The 14,368-nt window shown below is 46.9% G+C and overlaps 1 protein-coding gene across 1 annotated transcript in view; it reads right to left on the reverse strand.

Annotated features, from left to right (window-relative positions):
- Positions 1-1,626: 1,626 nt before the first annotated feature.
- ATP1A4 (ATPase Na+/K+ transporting subunit alpha 4) overlaps positions 1,627-14,368 on the reverse strand; it is a 35,541-nt gene continuing 22,799 nt past the window's right edge. Inside the window, exons 15-22 of the mRNA XM_030824127.1 lie at positions 14,196-14,364; positions 12,683-12,837; positions 12,327-12,450; positions 11,264-11,409; positions 6,817-6,947; positions 6,599-6,700; positions 2,233-2,324; positions 1,627-1,929 (exon numbers count right to left, since the gene is read on the reverse strand). Coding sequence (XP_030679987.1) covers positions 1,901-1,929; positions 2,233-2,324; positions 6,599-6,700; positions 6,817-6,947; positions 11,264-11,409; positions 12,327-12,450; positions 12,683-12,837; positions 14,196-14,364 — 948 coding nt within the window. The 3' untranslated portion in view covers positions 1,627-1,900. The remainder of the gene's footprint in view (positions 1,930-2,232; positions 2,325-6,598; positions 6,701-6,816; positions 6,948-11,263; positions 11,410-12,326; positions 12,451-12,682; positions 12,838-14,195; positions 14,365-14,368) is intronic.

A 14,368-nucleotide genomic window follows, 5' to 3' on the forward strand; every position in this document is an offset into this window, starting at 1 on the left:
CTCTGTCTACTTTCTACTCAGTCTCCTTCCCTTCAGGCCCTTGGACTTGAGAAGCCTCAGCCACTGGTATCAAATGACCGTGAGTTGGGGCCTCTGTATTTTTAACCCACCAGACACCTGAAGCTCCTGCTACTGAAACCCGAGGAACTGGCCCCTCTGTGCTCCTGCTTCCCACCTCACTCACATACACCCTGGCCCATTGATCTTCCAGGGTCTGGTTCAGCCATGTCAGCAATTGGGGAAGGACCCCAGGCTGATATAGCACTGTCCCTAGGAGACCTTGTGATGGAAGAGGGAGGAGAAGAGGGAGAGAGACCTCTGAGGAGGGGCCTGGTGTAGGGAAAATGGCGGGCGATACTCATGATGGCCTTCTCTTTGCTAGCCCATGGCGTCTCATCCTCCAGACCCACCCGGGATCCTTCCCCATCACTAGCCTATTTTTTTTTGTTTGCTTTGTTTTGTTTTTGTGTATTTTTGGCCCAGCCCTCACTGAAAGACTAGTCTGAAAGTGATTAATGGCCCACGTTCTGAAAACGGACAGACCTTGGTTTCTTCTCGGGTAACATGGAGTGGGTGGTAGGGAAACATTTATGTGACTTACTTGATGGTGTATATAAAGCCCTCGTCCCAGTGTTAGGCGTAGTGTGCAGACACCTAGTACATGTGTTTCGTTTTGGTAACAGCTGATGGTGTTCCCTTAGCTTTCTTTAGCATTTCCCTTCCACCCTGTACACATTTGGGCACAGCTAATGCTCTACTCTGAAAGAGGCCTGAGAATGAACTGACCCACATGGCACAGTGGAGGGGCTCACAGAGCAAAAGTGAATGAGCGGGTGAAGGGGAAGGAAGAAATGCTGAGACGAAGGTGGGCAGGAGAGAAAGGCCCTCCACGACTTTTCACTTATCTGAGAATGCACCTGGGCCCAGGCACAGAGGCCAGGCTCTTGGGAAAGTCCATCACCCCGTGCAGAGCGGGGGCGGCTGCTTCACAGTAAAGGCCACAGGGATTCAGAAAGTCTTGTTATAGCCTCTATCTCAAGGCTACACCAGAGAAAACAGGCTGAGAGTCGGAATGGGGTTGAGGAGCCCTGATGACTGAGGGTAGAGGGCAGGGACCACCAGTATGCCTGGAGACTGTCCCTCCTACCTGTGCCTTTCTCAGATGAGGGACAACACTCAGCACATGGCCGTTCCCAAGTCATTTAACCTCTCTGGACTTCAGGCTTTTCACTGATGCAATCTGATCTCTTCTAGCACCACAGCGCTGTGGTCTGCAAGCTGGTCTCAGGAAGTGCAAGGTGGGGTCAGATGACTCCACACCACCCGCCCCCCTGTGTGGATGCTGTGGACCCTCTGCCACGTGTGGCTCAGCTGCTCCTTTCTCCCCCACCTTCCATTTCTCTGATCTCAGCTGGAATTTTGAGGCAGTCATTTGCCCTGTCCTTGCTGTCCAGTGGCTCCGAGAGTGACTTTAAAGGGCAAGGATGCTTGATACTGATCCTATCCCAGCCTTGACTCTGCTCCTTAAAACACTTCCCCAGCCTGGTCATCAGGAAGACCTGTGGAGGGAGCTTCACAGTAATCCCCACTCCCCTAAGATCAGATTTGACACATCCAGCCAGTGAGGGCTTTTCCAGACATTTACTGTCTAGACTGGCTATGGGATTCAGAAGGACCATACCCCTCCCTGCCGGGCTCCAGCTAGATGCAGGCTGGGCTTCCCGTCAGCCCACCTCATCCTCTGCCCGTGATTCCCTCAAGCCAGCCCAGGACTGCCCATCTTTCTCATCCAAGATAATTCATCCTAGTGTCTCAGATGTTGTGTCAAACTTATAATCTCTGGCCCCATCCCAGCTCTCACAACACCCCTGTGTCACATGAAGCTCTTCCTCTGCTGAGTTTAGTAGTACGTCTCCCTCTCCACCCAGCCTGTGGAAGAGAAGAGGCCCGCGTGAACTGGGAGAAGGGATTAGAGGCATCCAGGGGAGACAGGCAGAAGGGAAAGCAAGGACAAGGTTGTAGGCGGGAGGTCTGGAACACAGGGCACTGAGGGTCAGATGGAGCAGGGGGGTGCAGCCAAGGGGTAGAGAGGTCTGGGCTCCAGGCGCAGTCAAGGCTGGCAGCGAGGAGGGGAGAAAGTCAGTGGTGGGTCTGGAGGGACTAGGTGGGATGGGAGAGCTAGTCAGGGGGCTGGTGGCCACTCAGTCAGAGCGGGGCCCAGGGGAGCCTCACCACCCGGATGCTGACGGATGAGGAGTTTTCTGATTTCATCATAGATGAAGATGAGAATACTGTAGGGAATGGCACAGAGCCACCAGGTTATCCTGTAGAGAGCAAGAGCCAGTCAGCATGGCAGGAGAGACAGATGCAAGAGGACAGATGCAGAGAGCAATGCACAGGAATTGCGTGTTTCATTGCTTGTGTCTACAGTGTGCCTGGGACTGTGCTGGGTGCTGGAGACAGTGCAGTTGAGTAAGATCTGGTTGATCCCTCCTTTTTTTTTTTTTGCGACAGAGTCTTGTTCTGTTGCCCAGGATGGAGTGCAATCTCGGCTCACTGCAACCTCTGCCTCCTGGATTTAAGCGATTCTCATGCCTTAGCCTCCTGAGTAGCTGAGATTACAGGTGTGCACCACCATGCCCAGCTAATTTTTTGCAATTTTTTTTTTTTGGGGGGGACAGAGTCTGACTCTGTCACCCAGGCTGGAGTGCAGTGGCTTGATCTCGGCTCACTGCAAACTCCACCTCCCAGGTTCAAGTGATTCTCCTGCCCCAGCCTTCTGAGTAGCTGGGACTACAGGCGCCTGCCACCATGCCCAGCTGATTTTTGTATTTTTAGTAGAGGCGGGGTTTCACCGTGTTGGTCAGGATGGTCTCGAACTCCAGATCTTGTGATCCGCCTGCCTCGGCGTCCCAAAGTGCTGGGATTACAGGTATGAGCCACAGTGCCTGGCCAATTTTTTTGTATTTTTAGTAGAGACGGGGTTTCGCCACGTTGCCCAGGCTGGTCTTGAACTGTTGAGCTCAGGCAATCCGCCCGCCTCAGCCTCCCAAAGTGCTAGAATTATAGGCATGAGCCATCATGCCCAGCCTGAGCCCTACCTTGAGGAGGACAAATCTTGTGGGATTAGTGATCAGGAGTGGAGAGGAGAGGCACGAGACAGAAACATAAAGAGTCAGTGATAGCCACGTGTGATGGCTCACGCCTGTAATCCCAGCACTTTGGGAGGCCGAGGCAGGCAGATCACGAGGTCAGGAGTTTGAGACCAGCCTGACCAACATGGTGAAATGCCATCTCTACTAAAAGTACAAAAATTAGCCGGGCATGGTGGCGTGCACCTCTAATCCCAGCTACTCAGGAGGCTGAGGCAGGAGAATTGCTTGAACCCAGGAGGCGGAGGTTGCAGTGAGCCGAGATCGCATCACTGCATTCCAGCCTAGGCGACAGAGTGAGACTGAGACTTTGTCGGGAAAAAAAAAAAAGCCAATGATAATATAATATGATAAATGTCATATTAGAGGTACATGCAATGTTCACAAGATTCTCTACCAACTTTTGTGGAGCCGCTGAGGGAGACCCCTGTGCTCTCTGCATACTCTAGGGCTTGTGCCCACAAAGGGGAGGTTGTCTGAGCAGGAGGGGTCTGTCTGAGACATCTAGTGTGGAGATACTTTGTCAGCGAATATATTGATGCTTCTGCATTACAAAGATGGGGACATTGTTTTCCTTCTCAACCTCTTTTTATAATTAGACAGGGAAGATGGATTCTGGGGAGGGGTTGAATCAGGACAGCAGTTGTTCCCTTGGGTGACAGAAGAAATGGCCTAGACCAGCACTGTCCAATAGAAATACAATGTGAACCACATGTAAAAATATTTTCTAGTAGCCACATTAACATAAGTAAAATGAAACAGATGAAATTAATTTTAATAATATTTTTATTTAACCCAATATATCAAAAACATTATCAGTTAAATATGTAATCAATATAAACATTATTTATTTTAATTACATTTAATTTTTTTTTTTAGAGACAGGGACTCGCTCTGTCGTCCAGGCTGGAGTGCAGTGGCACAATCATAACTCACTGCAGTCTTGAACTCCTGGGCTCAAGCAATCCTACTGCCTCAGCCTCCTGAGTAGCTGGGACCGTCGGCATGCACCGCTACACCTGGCTAAATTTTAAATTTTTTTATTGAGATGATGTCTCACTTTGTTGTACAGGCTGGTCTTGAACTCTTGGCCTTAAGCGATCCCCCCACCTTGGCATCCCAAAGTGCTGTGATTGGAGCCACTACACCCCGGCCTCAATATTAGCATTATCAAGGCTGGGCGTGGTGGCTCACACCTGTAATCCCAGCACTTTGGGAGGCCAAGGCAGGCAGATCATGAGGTCAGGAGTTCGAGACCAGCCTGACCGACATGATGAAACCCTGTCTCTATTAAAAATACAAAAATTAGCCAGGCGTGGTGACACATGCCTGTAATCCCAGCTACTCAGGAGACTGAGGCAGGAGAATTGCTTGAACCGGGGGGCGGAGGTTGCAGTGAGCCGAGATCGCGCTACTGCACTCCAGTCTGGGCAACGCAGTGACACTCCATCTCAAAAAAACAAAAAAAACAAAAAAAACCAGCATTATCAATAAGATATTTTACATTCTTCTTCTCATCCTAAGTCTTGGAAATTCAGTGAATATTTTTCACTGACAGAATGTCTGAACTCAGATACAAAATTATTTTCAACAGTTGAAGGGGAATGTAGTCCAGCCAAAATAATGAAGTTATAATATAGAAAAACATTGCTTTAGTTTTTGACTTTAATTAAAATTAAATAAAATTACAAATTTACTTCCCCAGTCTCACTAGACTCATATGTCAAAAGCACAATAGTCGTATATGGATAGTGGCCACTGTATTGGACGGTACAAGCCTAGGCCATGGCTCATTCCACACACACACACAAATATAAACATTTCTACACAAATATAAACACTTCTACACAAATAGCCACCTCACCCCTTCATTCAACAAACAATTGTTTTATGTACTCTGTGTCTGTGTTAGGTATTGGGGAAATAAAAATAATAACATGTTGGTTTCATGTAGCTCTCAAGGAGCTCGGGGGAATCAGAGAAAAGAGAGTGAACACACACACACAGAATACAGAATCGCAATGTTAGGTGCTAAGTTTTATGGTTAAGGTGTACACAGAGTGTTTGAAAGCATAGGTAATAACCACATTTGTTATTATGTCTATAATGGCATTAATAACAACAAGAACATTATAATGGCATTAATAACAACAAGAATGCTAGTAACAAGGCATCTACCATGACCTAAGCATGCTTGGTGCTTTATGCTCATTTCTACGTGTAAATCTCACAACACCCTGCAAGGTTCATCCCTGGAGTATATTATTGAGACTTTGCAGGTGTAGTTGAGGCTCAGAATGGTTCCATACTTGTCCAAGGCCACAGAATAATACATAGTAGAGTTGAGATTTCCACCTTGGATTGTGAGTGTCTAAGGCCAGTGCCAATGTCTCCTATTGAACATTAATTGAGTGCCTACATTGTATAAAGCTTCGTGTAAAACACTACAAGGGATGGAAAGGTGAGCGGAATACAGACATGCATAGAAATGTGTTGGAAGAAGGCCGGGTGTGGTGGCTCATGCCTGTAATCCCAGCACTTTGGGAGGCAGAGGTGGGTGGATCACCTGAGGTTGGGAGTTCGAGACCATCCTGACCAACATGGTGAAACCACGTCTCTACTAAAAATACAAAAAATTAGCCGGGCATGGTGGCAGGTGCCTGTAATCCCAGCTACTTGGAAGGCTGAGGCAGGAGAATCGCTTGAACCCGGGAGGCGGAGGTTGCAGTAAGCCGAGAATGCGCCATTTCACTCCAGCCTGAGCAATAAGAGCAAAACTCCGTCTCAAAATAAAAAATAAAATAAAATAAAATAAAGAAATGTGTTGGAAGAATACATACTAAATCCTTAACTGAGGCTACCTATGCAAGTTGGGTTGGGTAATGGGGATGGGAGTGGAATGGAACATTTGCTTTTTTCTCTGTACATTTTTAAATATAAATTTTTCCACATCAAGCATATACTAATGTTAATGCAAAGCAAAACAAAGCAAAAACCTGGAGTTGAACAAGACAAGGCACCAGACAATGAGAATTTCAGTAGGCACGATCACATACATATACATTAAAACATATTTGCATAAGTACAACAGAATTAGCTAAGCATAGATTAGGCTATTTTTATGGTTACTTCAGCTCCAAGCAATATGTATCCTTGGACAACTACAGCACAATCATCACGAAAAAGATTTCACTCTGTTAAACACTGGTAAGTCTGCTAAATTTGTGTGTCTAGTGGGTTGTGATCATTTGGCACAGTCTCTAATATCTCCCTAAATAAGATCCACTTATCAGAGCACAGATGACTCTCCTTGTATCACTGAGTGTACATGTAGCTCCATGTATCCAGGCAGCTCCTGGCTCATGACAATCCTAGTGAAACACACCCTTCCTCTATATGCTCCCCCGTGCTGCACATCCCCTGCTTGCATCCCTTCCCTTACTCACTTGAGTGGGTACATTCGAAGGGCCACGTCCATGCCTGGAGTGTAGGACAGAAAGGCAGCCAAAAGTGTCTCCTCCAGGATCCCAAATATTAGGACTTTGTTTCTGGGAAGAAACATTCATGGGTGTGGCGGTGAGGGAGAGGAAAAGGCAGAGGGAAATGGTATGTCCTGGTGTGTGGGGCTTGGGAGAATGCTGGGGCTGTTTTGTGGGATGTTCACCTCATGCCCTGCTGGAAAACTGAGTTGCGGCGAGTCTTGGAGATAATGAGATCCGCCCACTGCACAACCACGATGGTGACAAAAAAGGCCGTTTGGCATGTGAACTCCACAACTTTTCGTTGCTCATAGGTCTAGAGAGGGCAGGGAGAGAGGAGACAGTGTCAGAAGGGGATTCGTTCCGTACACCCTAAGGCTTCTTTCCTCTCCCACCTTTCAGGACACCTGGGCAGAGTCAGGTCCTCATTTTTTTTTTTTTTTTTGAGAAGACGTCTCACTCTTGTTGCCCAGGCTGGAGTGCAATGGTGTGGTCTCTGCTTACTGCAACCTTTGCCTCCTGGGTTCAAGCGATTCTCCTGCCTTAGTCTCTCGAGTAGCTGGGACTACAGGCGCCTGACACCACACCCAGCTAATATTTGTGTATTTTTAGTAGAGATGGGGTTTCACCATGTTGGCCAGACTGGTCTCGAACTCCTGACCTCAGGTGATCTGACCGCCTCGGCCTCCCAAAGTGCTGGGATTACAGGCGTGAGCCACTGTGCCTGGCCAGGTCCTCACTCTTTAGACCCCACAGCACTTCACAGATGTCTCTGTTTTAGCGCCTTTCATGTTGTATTATGATTTGTTTATGTTTTCCTTGCCTGACTGAGAGCTTCTCAAGAACAAGCACTTGCCTTATTTAGCTTTATGTCCTCTCCCTGTGCTTAGTTCAGTGGATGGCATGTAGCATGGCTCAATAAATATGGATTGAATTAATAAGAAGGATAGGGTAAGAGAAGAATGTGGAGTTAGAAAGGAAGGCAGGGCCGGGCGTGTGGTGGCTCATGCCTGTAATCCCAGCACTTTGGGAGGCTGAGGCGGGAGGATCACGAGGTCGGGAGATCAAGACCATCCTGGCTAACACGGTGAAACCCTGTCTCTACTAAAAATACAAAAAATTACCCAGGCGTGGCAGCAGGTGCCTGTAGTCCCAGCTGCTGGGGAAGCTGAGGCAAGAGAATGGTGTGAACCCGGGAGGCGGAGCTTGTAGTGAGCTGAGATCATGCCACTGCACTCCAGCCTGGGCGACAGAGTGAGACTCCGTCTCAAAAAAAAAAAAAAAGAAAAAGGGAAGAAGGCAGAGTCAGGAGATATAGGTCAGAAAGGACGGTGGGGCCAGAGGACAATGTGAATACAGGGGGGAAAGAAATACCCCAAAGAGTGGTATCAGACAGGAGACATTCATTCATTCGTTTGTTCTTTCATTCACACTTTACACATAAGGAACTTAGAGTCTAGTGGGGAAAATAATTATGCTAACCATGTCAGCACAATAGATAGGTTATAAAAGAGAGATCGCAGAGGGCTATGGGAACACAGAAGAGGTGCATCTAAATTAGACTGGAGAGAGGCCGGGCACGGTGGCTCAAGCCTGTAATCCTAGCACTTTGGGAGACCGAGGTGGGTGGATCACGAGGTCAGGAGTTCGAGACCATCCTGGCCAACATAGTGAAACCCTGTCTCTACTAAAAATACAAAAAAATTAGCAGGGCGTGGTGGTGGGCGCCTGTAGTCCCAGCTACTCGGGAGGCTGAGGCAGGAGAATGGCGTGAACCCGGGAGGCGGAGCTTGCAGTGAGCAAAGATGGTGCCACAGCACTCCAGCCTGGGGGACAGAGCCAGACTCTGTCTCAAAAAAAATAAAAAAAATAAAAAATAAATAAATTAGACTGGAGAGAAAAGCCTATGTTTTAAAAACTAAAACAGCATGTTTATAAATAACTTGTAGATCAAATAAATTTGAAAATCTGTAGGACTGCACAATAATGAAATACTACATATCAAACCCCATGGGATGTGGTAAAGTTGTACTTGGAGAGGAATATAGAGCCTTAAACAATAGAAAACGAAGGCTGGAAATTGATGAGCTGAGCATGGAACTTAGAATAAGACCAATGTCCGCTGCCGTTACCTGCATCACTCCCTATCATTTCTTGAAGATTTTAGTTTCTGACACTGTTACTCCACTATTACTTCTGTCCTTGTTTTTGGAGATTGAAATGTCCATGTTGATGATCCTTCCAATGCCATGGCCTCACAGTTCCTTGATCTTCTCCTCCAATGATGTTGTCCTCCACTCCCCACCTGGGCTGCTTGCTCCCATCCTTAAACTCTAGATATTATCCTTTCCAATACCTATTATTTCTCTGTAATTTCAAGCATCTTTCTCTCTCTGACCAGCATTTTTGTAATTCCATCTCACTCTAATATCCTAGTTCCAACACTTCTTGGACCCCCTTGGACTTACAATATTTTGATTAAATATATTATGCATTTGGTTATTATCTGTCTTCCCATCCCTAACTAGAAATAAGCTCCATGAGAGCAATAACTTGATGATTTTTGTTCACTGTCATATCCCCAGGCCCTAGAACAGTACCTGGTACATAGAAGATGCTCAGTAAATATTATCTGAATGAACAAATGAGTGGGGGAATCACTGGAATTAATGAAAGATATTTAGAAAGTAAGGAGCAATCCTTGCTTCTAGCAGTGCATCATGCACTTCCCGGGTGGGTGGCTCTATACTAGATTATCTGAAAATTACAGTCATAGAAGAGACACGGACGTGCCTTTATAGAGTTTGTTGCTCAGGGCAACTGTTCTCAACACATTTTTGCGATACTTCAAGATGTCTTCAGTGTGCACGGGGGAATTCTTAACTTTTTACCTCAAATTACTTTTAATTACCTTTAATTTATTGTCAGTAAATTTATGTCATGCTGCATCTTGGCAGCAGGGAGGAAGTATCAAGATGGAAAACAAGGGCTTGAGCTGGGAGTTGAGATGTCGGCAGGGTGCACAGCAATGAGAACTTTGGGTGTCGTTGGATCCTGCAGCAGTGTTGATAGCTGGGAATATTGACATCTGATGGCCTTGTAAGACTCAGCTAGTGGAAGCCAACTGTATGTGAGGGGCACCTTCCCAACAATTCAGATTTGAACACAACTTGAGAAACCTGCAATTGGCTTGGTTTGGAGACATCATGGTGAAGTGGGAAAATGCTGGGCAGGGATCAAGAGTCCAGAATTCAAGTCCAGCTCTTTTAGGGATTCACTGTGGGACTTTGAGCAAGTTACAGAATCTTTCTAGATCAGTTTCCTCATCTATAGAATGATGATAATTGACTCTATGACACTACAGTTCTAGCAATAATTGCTGTCACATGTCACATGTCCTACTGTCTTAGAAATTGGGACAGGAGTATTCACAGATACCAAAAAGGCATACCTACTAAAATTCTTGAATACATATTGTTGGGGAGAGGGCTTCAGTTTGAGCCTCATTCATCTTGGTTGTTAGAAAAGACAACTATAGGGAGGCATCATCTAGGTTAAAAAGGTTTAGAATGATTAGGAAGGGATATACAAAGAAAATAGGTTTTCAGAGTTTTTTTTGTTTTTTTTTTTTGAGATAGAGTCTCGCTCTGTCGCCAGGCTGGAGTGCAATGGCGCAATCTTGGCTCACTGCAATCTCTGCCTCCTGGGATCAAGCGATTCTCCTGCCTCAGCCTCCTGAGTAGCTGGGATTACAGGCACCCGTGACCATGCCCAGCTTATTTTTGTATTTTTAGTAGAGATGGGGTTTCACCATGTTGGCCAGGATGATCTCGATCTCTTGACCTTGTAATCCGCCTGCCTCAGCCTCCCTAAGTGCTGGGATTACAGGCATGAGTCACTGCGCCCAGCTGGTTTTCAAATTTTATATTTATTTATTTTTTGAGACAGAGTTTTACTCTTATTGCCCAGGCTGGAGTGCAATGGCGTGATCTTGGCTCACTGCAACCTTTGCCCCCCGGGTTCAAGTGATTCTCCTGACTCAGCCTCCCGAATGGTTGGGATTACAGGCACGCGCCACCACGCCCGGCTAATTTTGTATTTTTAGTAGAGACGGGGTATTTCCATGTTGGCCAGGATGGTCTCAACTCCCAACCTCAGGTGATCCGCCCACTTCGGCCTCCCAAAGTGCTGGGATTACAGGCGTGAGCCACTGCACCCAGCCTCAAATTTTAAATCATATCATTTGAACTCTCATGGACAAAGAGTATAAGAGGAGAGGACCCAGCATCTATTTCTGGGGCAATCATGATTGAAACCTGGGAAAAGAGAAACCGGCTCAGAAAAGTTGATATGACAAAGACTCCAAGGAGCCAAAGGACCCAGACAGGCAGGGCCAGACAACAGACAGGAGGAGCTAACCAGAGTGAGCCTATGCAAAACAGAAGAGGATTTACTGTTGTGGCTGAAGACTGAGGGCAAGTGTGAGAAGGCTCATACAGGACTGAAGAAAAGGCATCAGCTCTGTTTGTGTGGTGCTTCCCTTCTTCCCTCTTAAAAAATTTGCTACACCCACTCTCCCCTGTCACTCTCACTCTTACTGGTCTCAGCTCCTACCTTATCCCTTCTACTCACCCACTGCTGTCCGTAGCTGTCCTCCAGGTCATTCAAGTATTTATCTTCCCAGTGGAGGCGGATGCCCAGCAGATCAACAGGCCTAAAACCATTCTCAGCCAGGATTACAAAGTAGGTAAAGAATCCAGCCAGAGCCTGGATCATCCCTGTGAATGACAGAGTTGCAGGACAGGGGAGCCTGGTTCAGAGAAGGGCCCCAAAAGGTAGGCCAGGGGAGGGCTGGGGGTTGGGACTTGCTTCTGGCTGGGCTGGTGTGTGTCTGAAGAGTAATGTGGAATAATCTTGCCATCAGCTGCCTGAGCCTGTCATCTCTCATCTCTGTGGGACTTTCCTTCAAGCCTTGACATTTGTTTCTAAACTCTGACCCAGAGTCAGCTTTGAATCACATAATCTTAAAACTAAAAAGGACTTTAGAGGCCACTGATTCCCCCTCCCAATTTTTTTTTTTTTTGAGACAGGATCTTATTCTGTTCATCACTCACCCTGTTTTCTGAAATACCATTGCACCTGGAAACTCAAGAACAAAGACTTCTAATGACTCTCAAACGTCTGTCAAGGCTGACCCCAATACAAATGATATCTCTGTCTACAGTCTTATTTTTCACTACTTTATAAAGACGAAGGGCTCTACCAACCTGGTTTATTCACTCTTCTCTAACTGTGCCATATGAAATTCCCCACTCCTTTGGTCTCCCACACCTGACCATACACTTACTAGTCTAAACCCCACTCTCCTACACCAAGTTTAAGTCCTATTTCCTATAAGGCCTCTCTGGCTATCCTCATCATGGTGAGCCTGCTTGCTTTGTAATCCTGCAGCATGTTCTGTCTATACTCATTACTTAGCACTTGGAGTTGCTATCATTTTATGTATGTTTGTTCCTTTTGTACTGGACTCTAAGTCAAGGGCAGATCAGAGATGAATGGTTCTTTGTGTTTTCAGGGCCTAGCACAGTTTGTTGCTGAGAAAATATCTCCCTGACTTCCAAACTGAGATGGCTCACGTTGCCAGGCAGGGGCAACCACTCCCTGCTCCCTCCACCCCTCATTCCTCTGGGCGCACCAATCTGTCCATAGGCCATGCCAATGAGACGGTGGTTCACCAGATTATCCGTCTTTGGGTTCCGTGGAAGCCTCTTCATGATGTCGCTTTCAGCTGACTCATAAGCCAAGGAGATGGCAGGGACCTGGAGGATGGAGGGTGGGGACGACAGGGGTCACAAAGTTCAGAAGGAAACCCAGCAGTAATTCAAGCTCTACCATTCTGTCTTGACGCAGCCTCAATCCATCTCGCAGGAGGTGTGAGAGCTGAGTCATAAGTGGGTTGTCATGAGTTTTAGTAAGATAGCTCCAGGTGGAAAGCAGGGAGCTTAGGAGACAGAATTCTGGGAATCTCTTGCTCACCAGCTTGGCCCTTACCATGTCAGTGCCGAGATCAATGCAGAGGATGGTTATGGTTCCCAGAGGCAGGGGTATACCGAGGATGATGAACATCAGGAAGGGTGTGATCTCGGGGATGTTGCTGGTCAGGGTGTACATGACGGATTTCTTCAGGTTGTCAAAGATCAGGCGGCCTGGGGAGGATGGTCAACCTCCTGTGAGAAGCCCTGGGAGAACACGCCTCCCTCAAACCAGCTCCGGGACAGACAGGCCACCTCAAAGAAGTGTCACAGTCCAGGAAAGGGTCTGGAGGTCCTAGACCTCCAGGGTCCCAGTATTGTTTCTAAATTTTGTGCCTTTTAATCAGAGCCATGCCGTCTGTGTACTCTTTGTTCTTAGATTCACCCTAGCTAACGTTATCTGATCTCTGAAAATTAGCAGGGTTGGTTGGGCCTGGTTAATCCTGCGATGTTTGAGAATGTCAGTATAAAAGCCTTTACAAGATTAAGGCTGAACTGGAAAGAGCCAGTTCACACAAGGCTTGGGACAGGCTTGTGTTCAAATCCCATCTTCTGCCATAGCTAGCTCTGACCTTGGGCACCCTCACCTCTGTGAGCTTCATTCCTCCTGCCTTGCAAGATTGCTGCATCCACCTCTGACTGCCTTTTCAAAGGTCGAATCCCTGTCTGCACTCTCTGCTTGGTCTGTCCCATGGCACTTATCTTCTTTTAACATACTATATAATTTACTTATTTTATTGTCTGTCATCCCCACTAGAAATTAAGTTACATGAGGGCAGGGATTTGTGTCTTTGTTCTCCCTACTGTTGTATCCCCAGCATCAAGCATAGTGTCTCCCACATAATCAGTGTTCAAATGAACTTATTGAATTGAGTGGATATAAAATACCAGGCAAAGTGTCAGGATTATACAAGGTTTCAATAGAATGGTAATCATTATTATGATGTGGATTGCCATATGTTTTAGTAAGATAGCTCCAGGCAGAAAGCAGGGAACCTGGAATGCAGAATTCTTGGTCCCTCCTGTTCGCAGGAGGGCATTCTCTTCACAATTCTCTGGGGAAGAAGGTGTGTAATTGGGCTCATGCAGTCAATTCATGGGTCAAGCTCCAGCTGATCCTGATGTGTCACCATTATTTAGGCAACAGATTCCTAGGTGACCCTCCCAAAGATTGCGGCGCATGGAATAGTCCTAGGGGTGTGGCTACATCTTGGAACTGGCTGTGGGCCTACTTGAATTCCAGTGAGAGGACAATGAAGATACTATGTTATACCAGAGTCTCAGTCTCCCTGATAGGAAAATAAAATGAATAAAGGGGACTTTTCTCCGAGCTCATCAAAAGGGGTTGCAGATAGTGATGGTCTATGTACCAGCTGATCTAATTTGCAAAATTTTGTCTTACAGTGATTTTCTTCTGAGCCCGTACAGGCTCATGGAGGTTGGATGATGGGAAAATGGAAAGAGGGGATGTACACCAACCCCCACCTGAGTCCAAGGTTGAAGTCTCCACCCTGGGCACCCTGCCTCCTCACCCTCCTCCACCCCCGTGACGATGGAGGCAAAGTTGTCGTCCAGCAGGATCATGTCGGCTGCCTGCTTAGAGACGTCAGAGCCAGAGATGCCCATGGCAATGCCAATGTCAGCCTTCTTCAGCGCAGGGGAGTCGTTCACCCCATCACCCGTCACGGCCACAATGGCTCCCTGA

This window comes from Nomascus leucogenys, chromosome 12 (assembly GCF_006542625.1).
Source record: "Nomascus leucogenys isolate Asia chromosome 12, Asia_NLE_v1, whole genome shotgun sequence".
NCBI classification, from domain to species: domain Eukaryota; kingdom Metazoa; phylum Chordata; class Mammalia; order Primates; family Hylobatidae; genus Nomascus; species Nomascus leucogenys.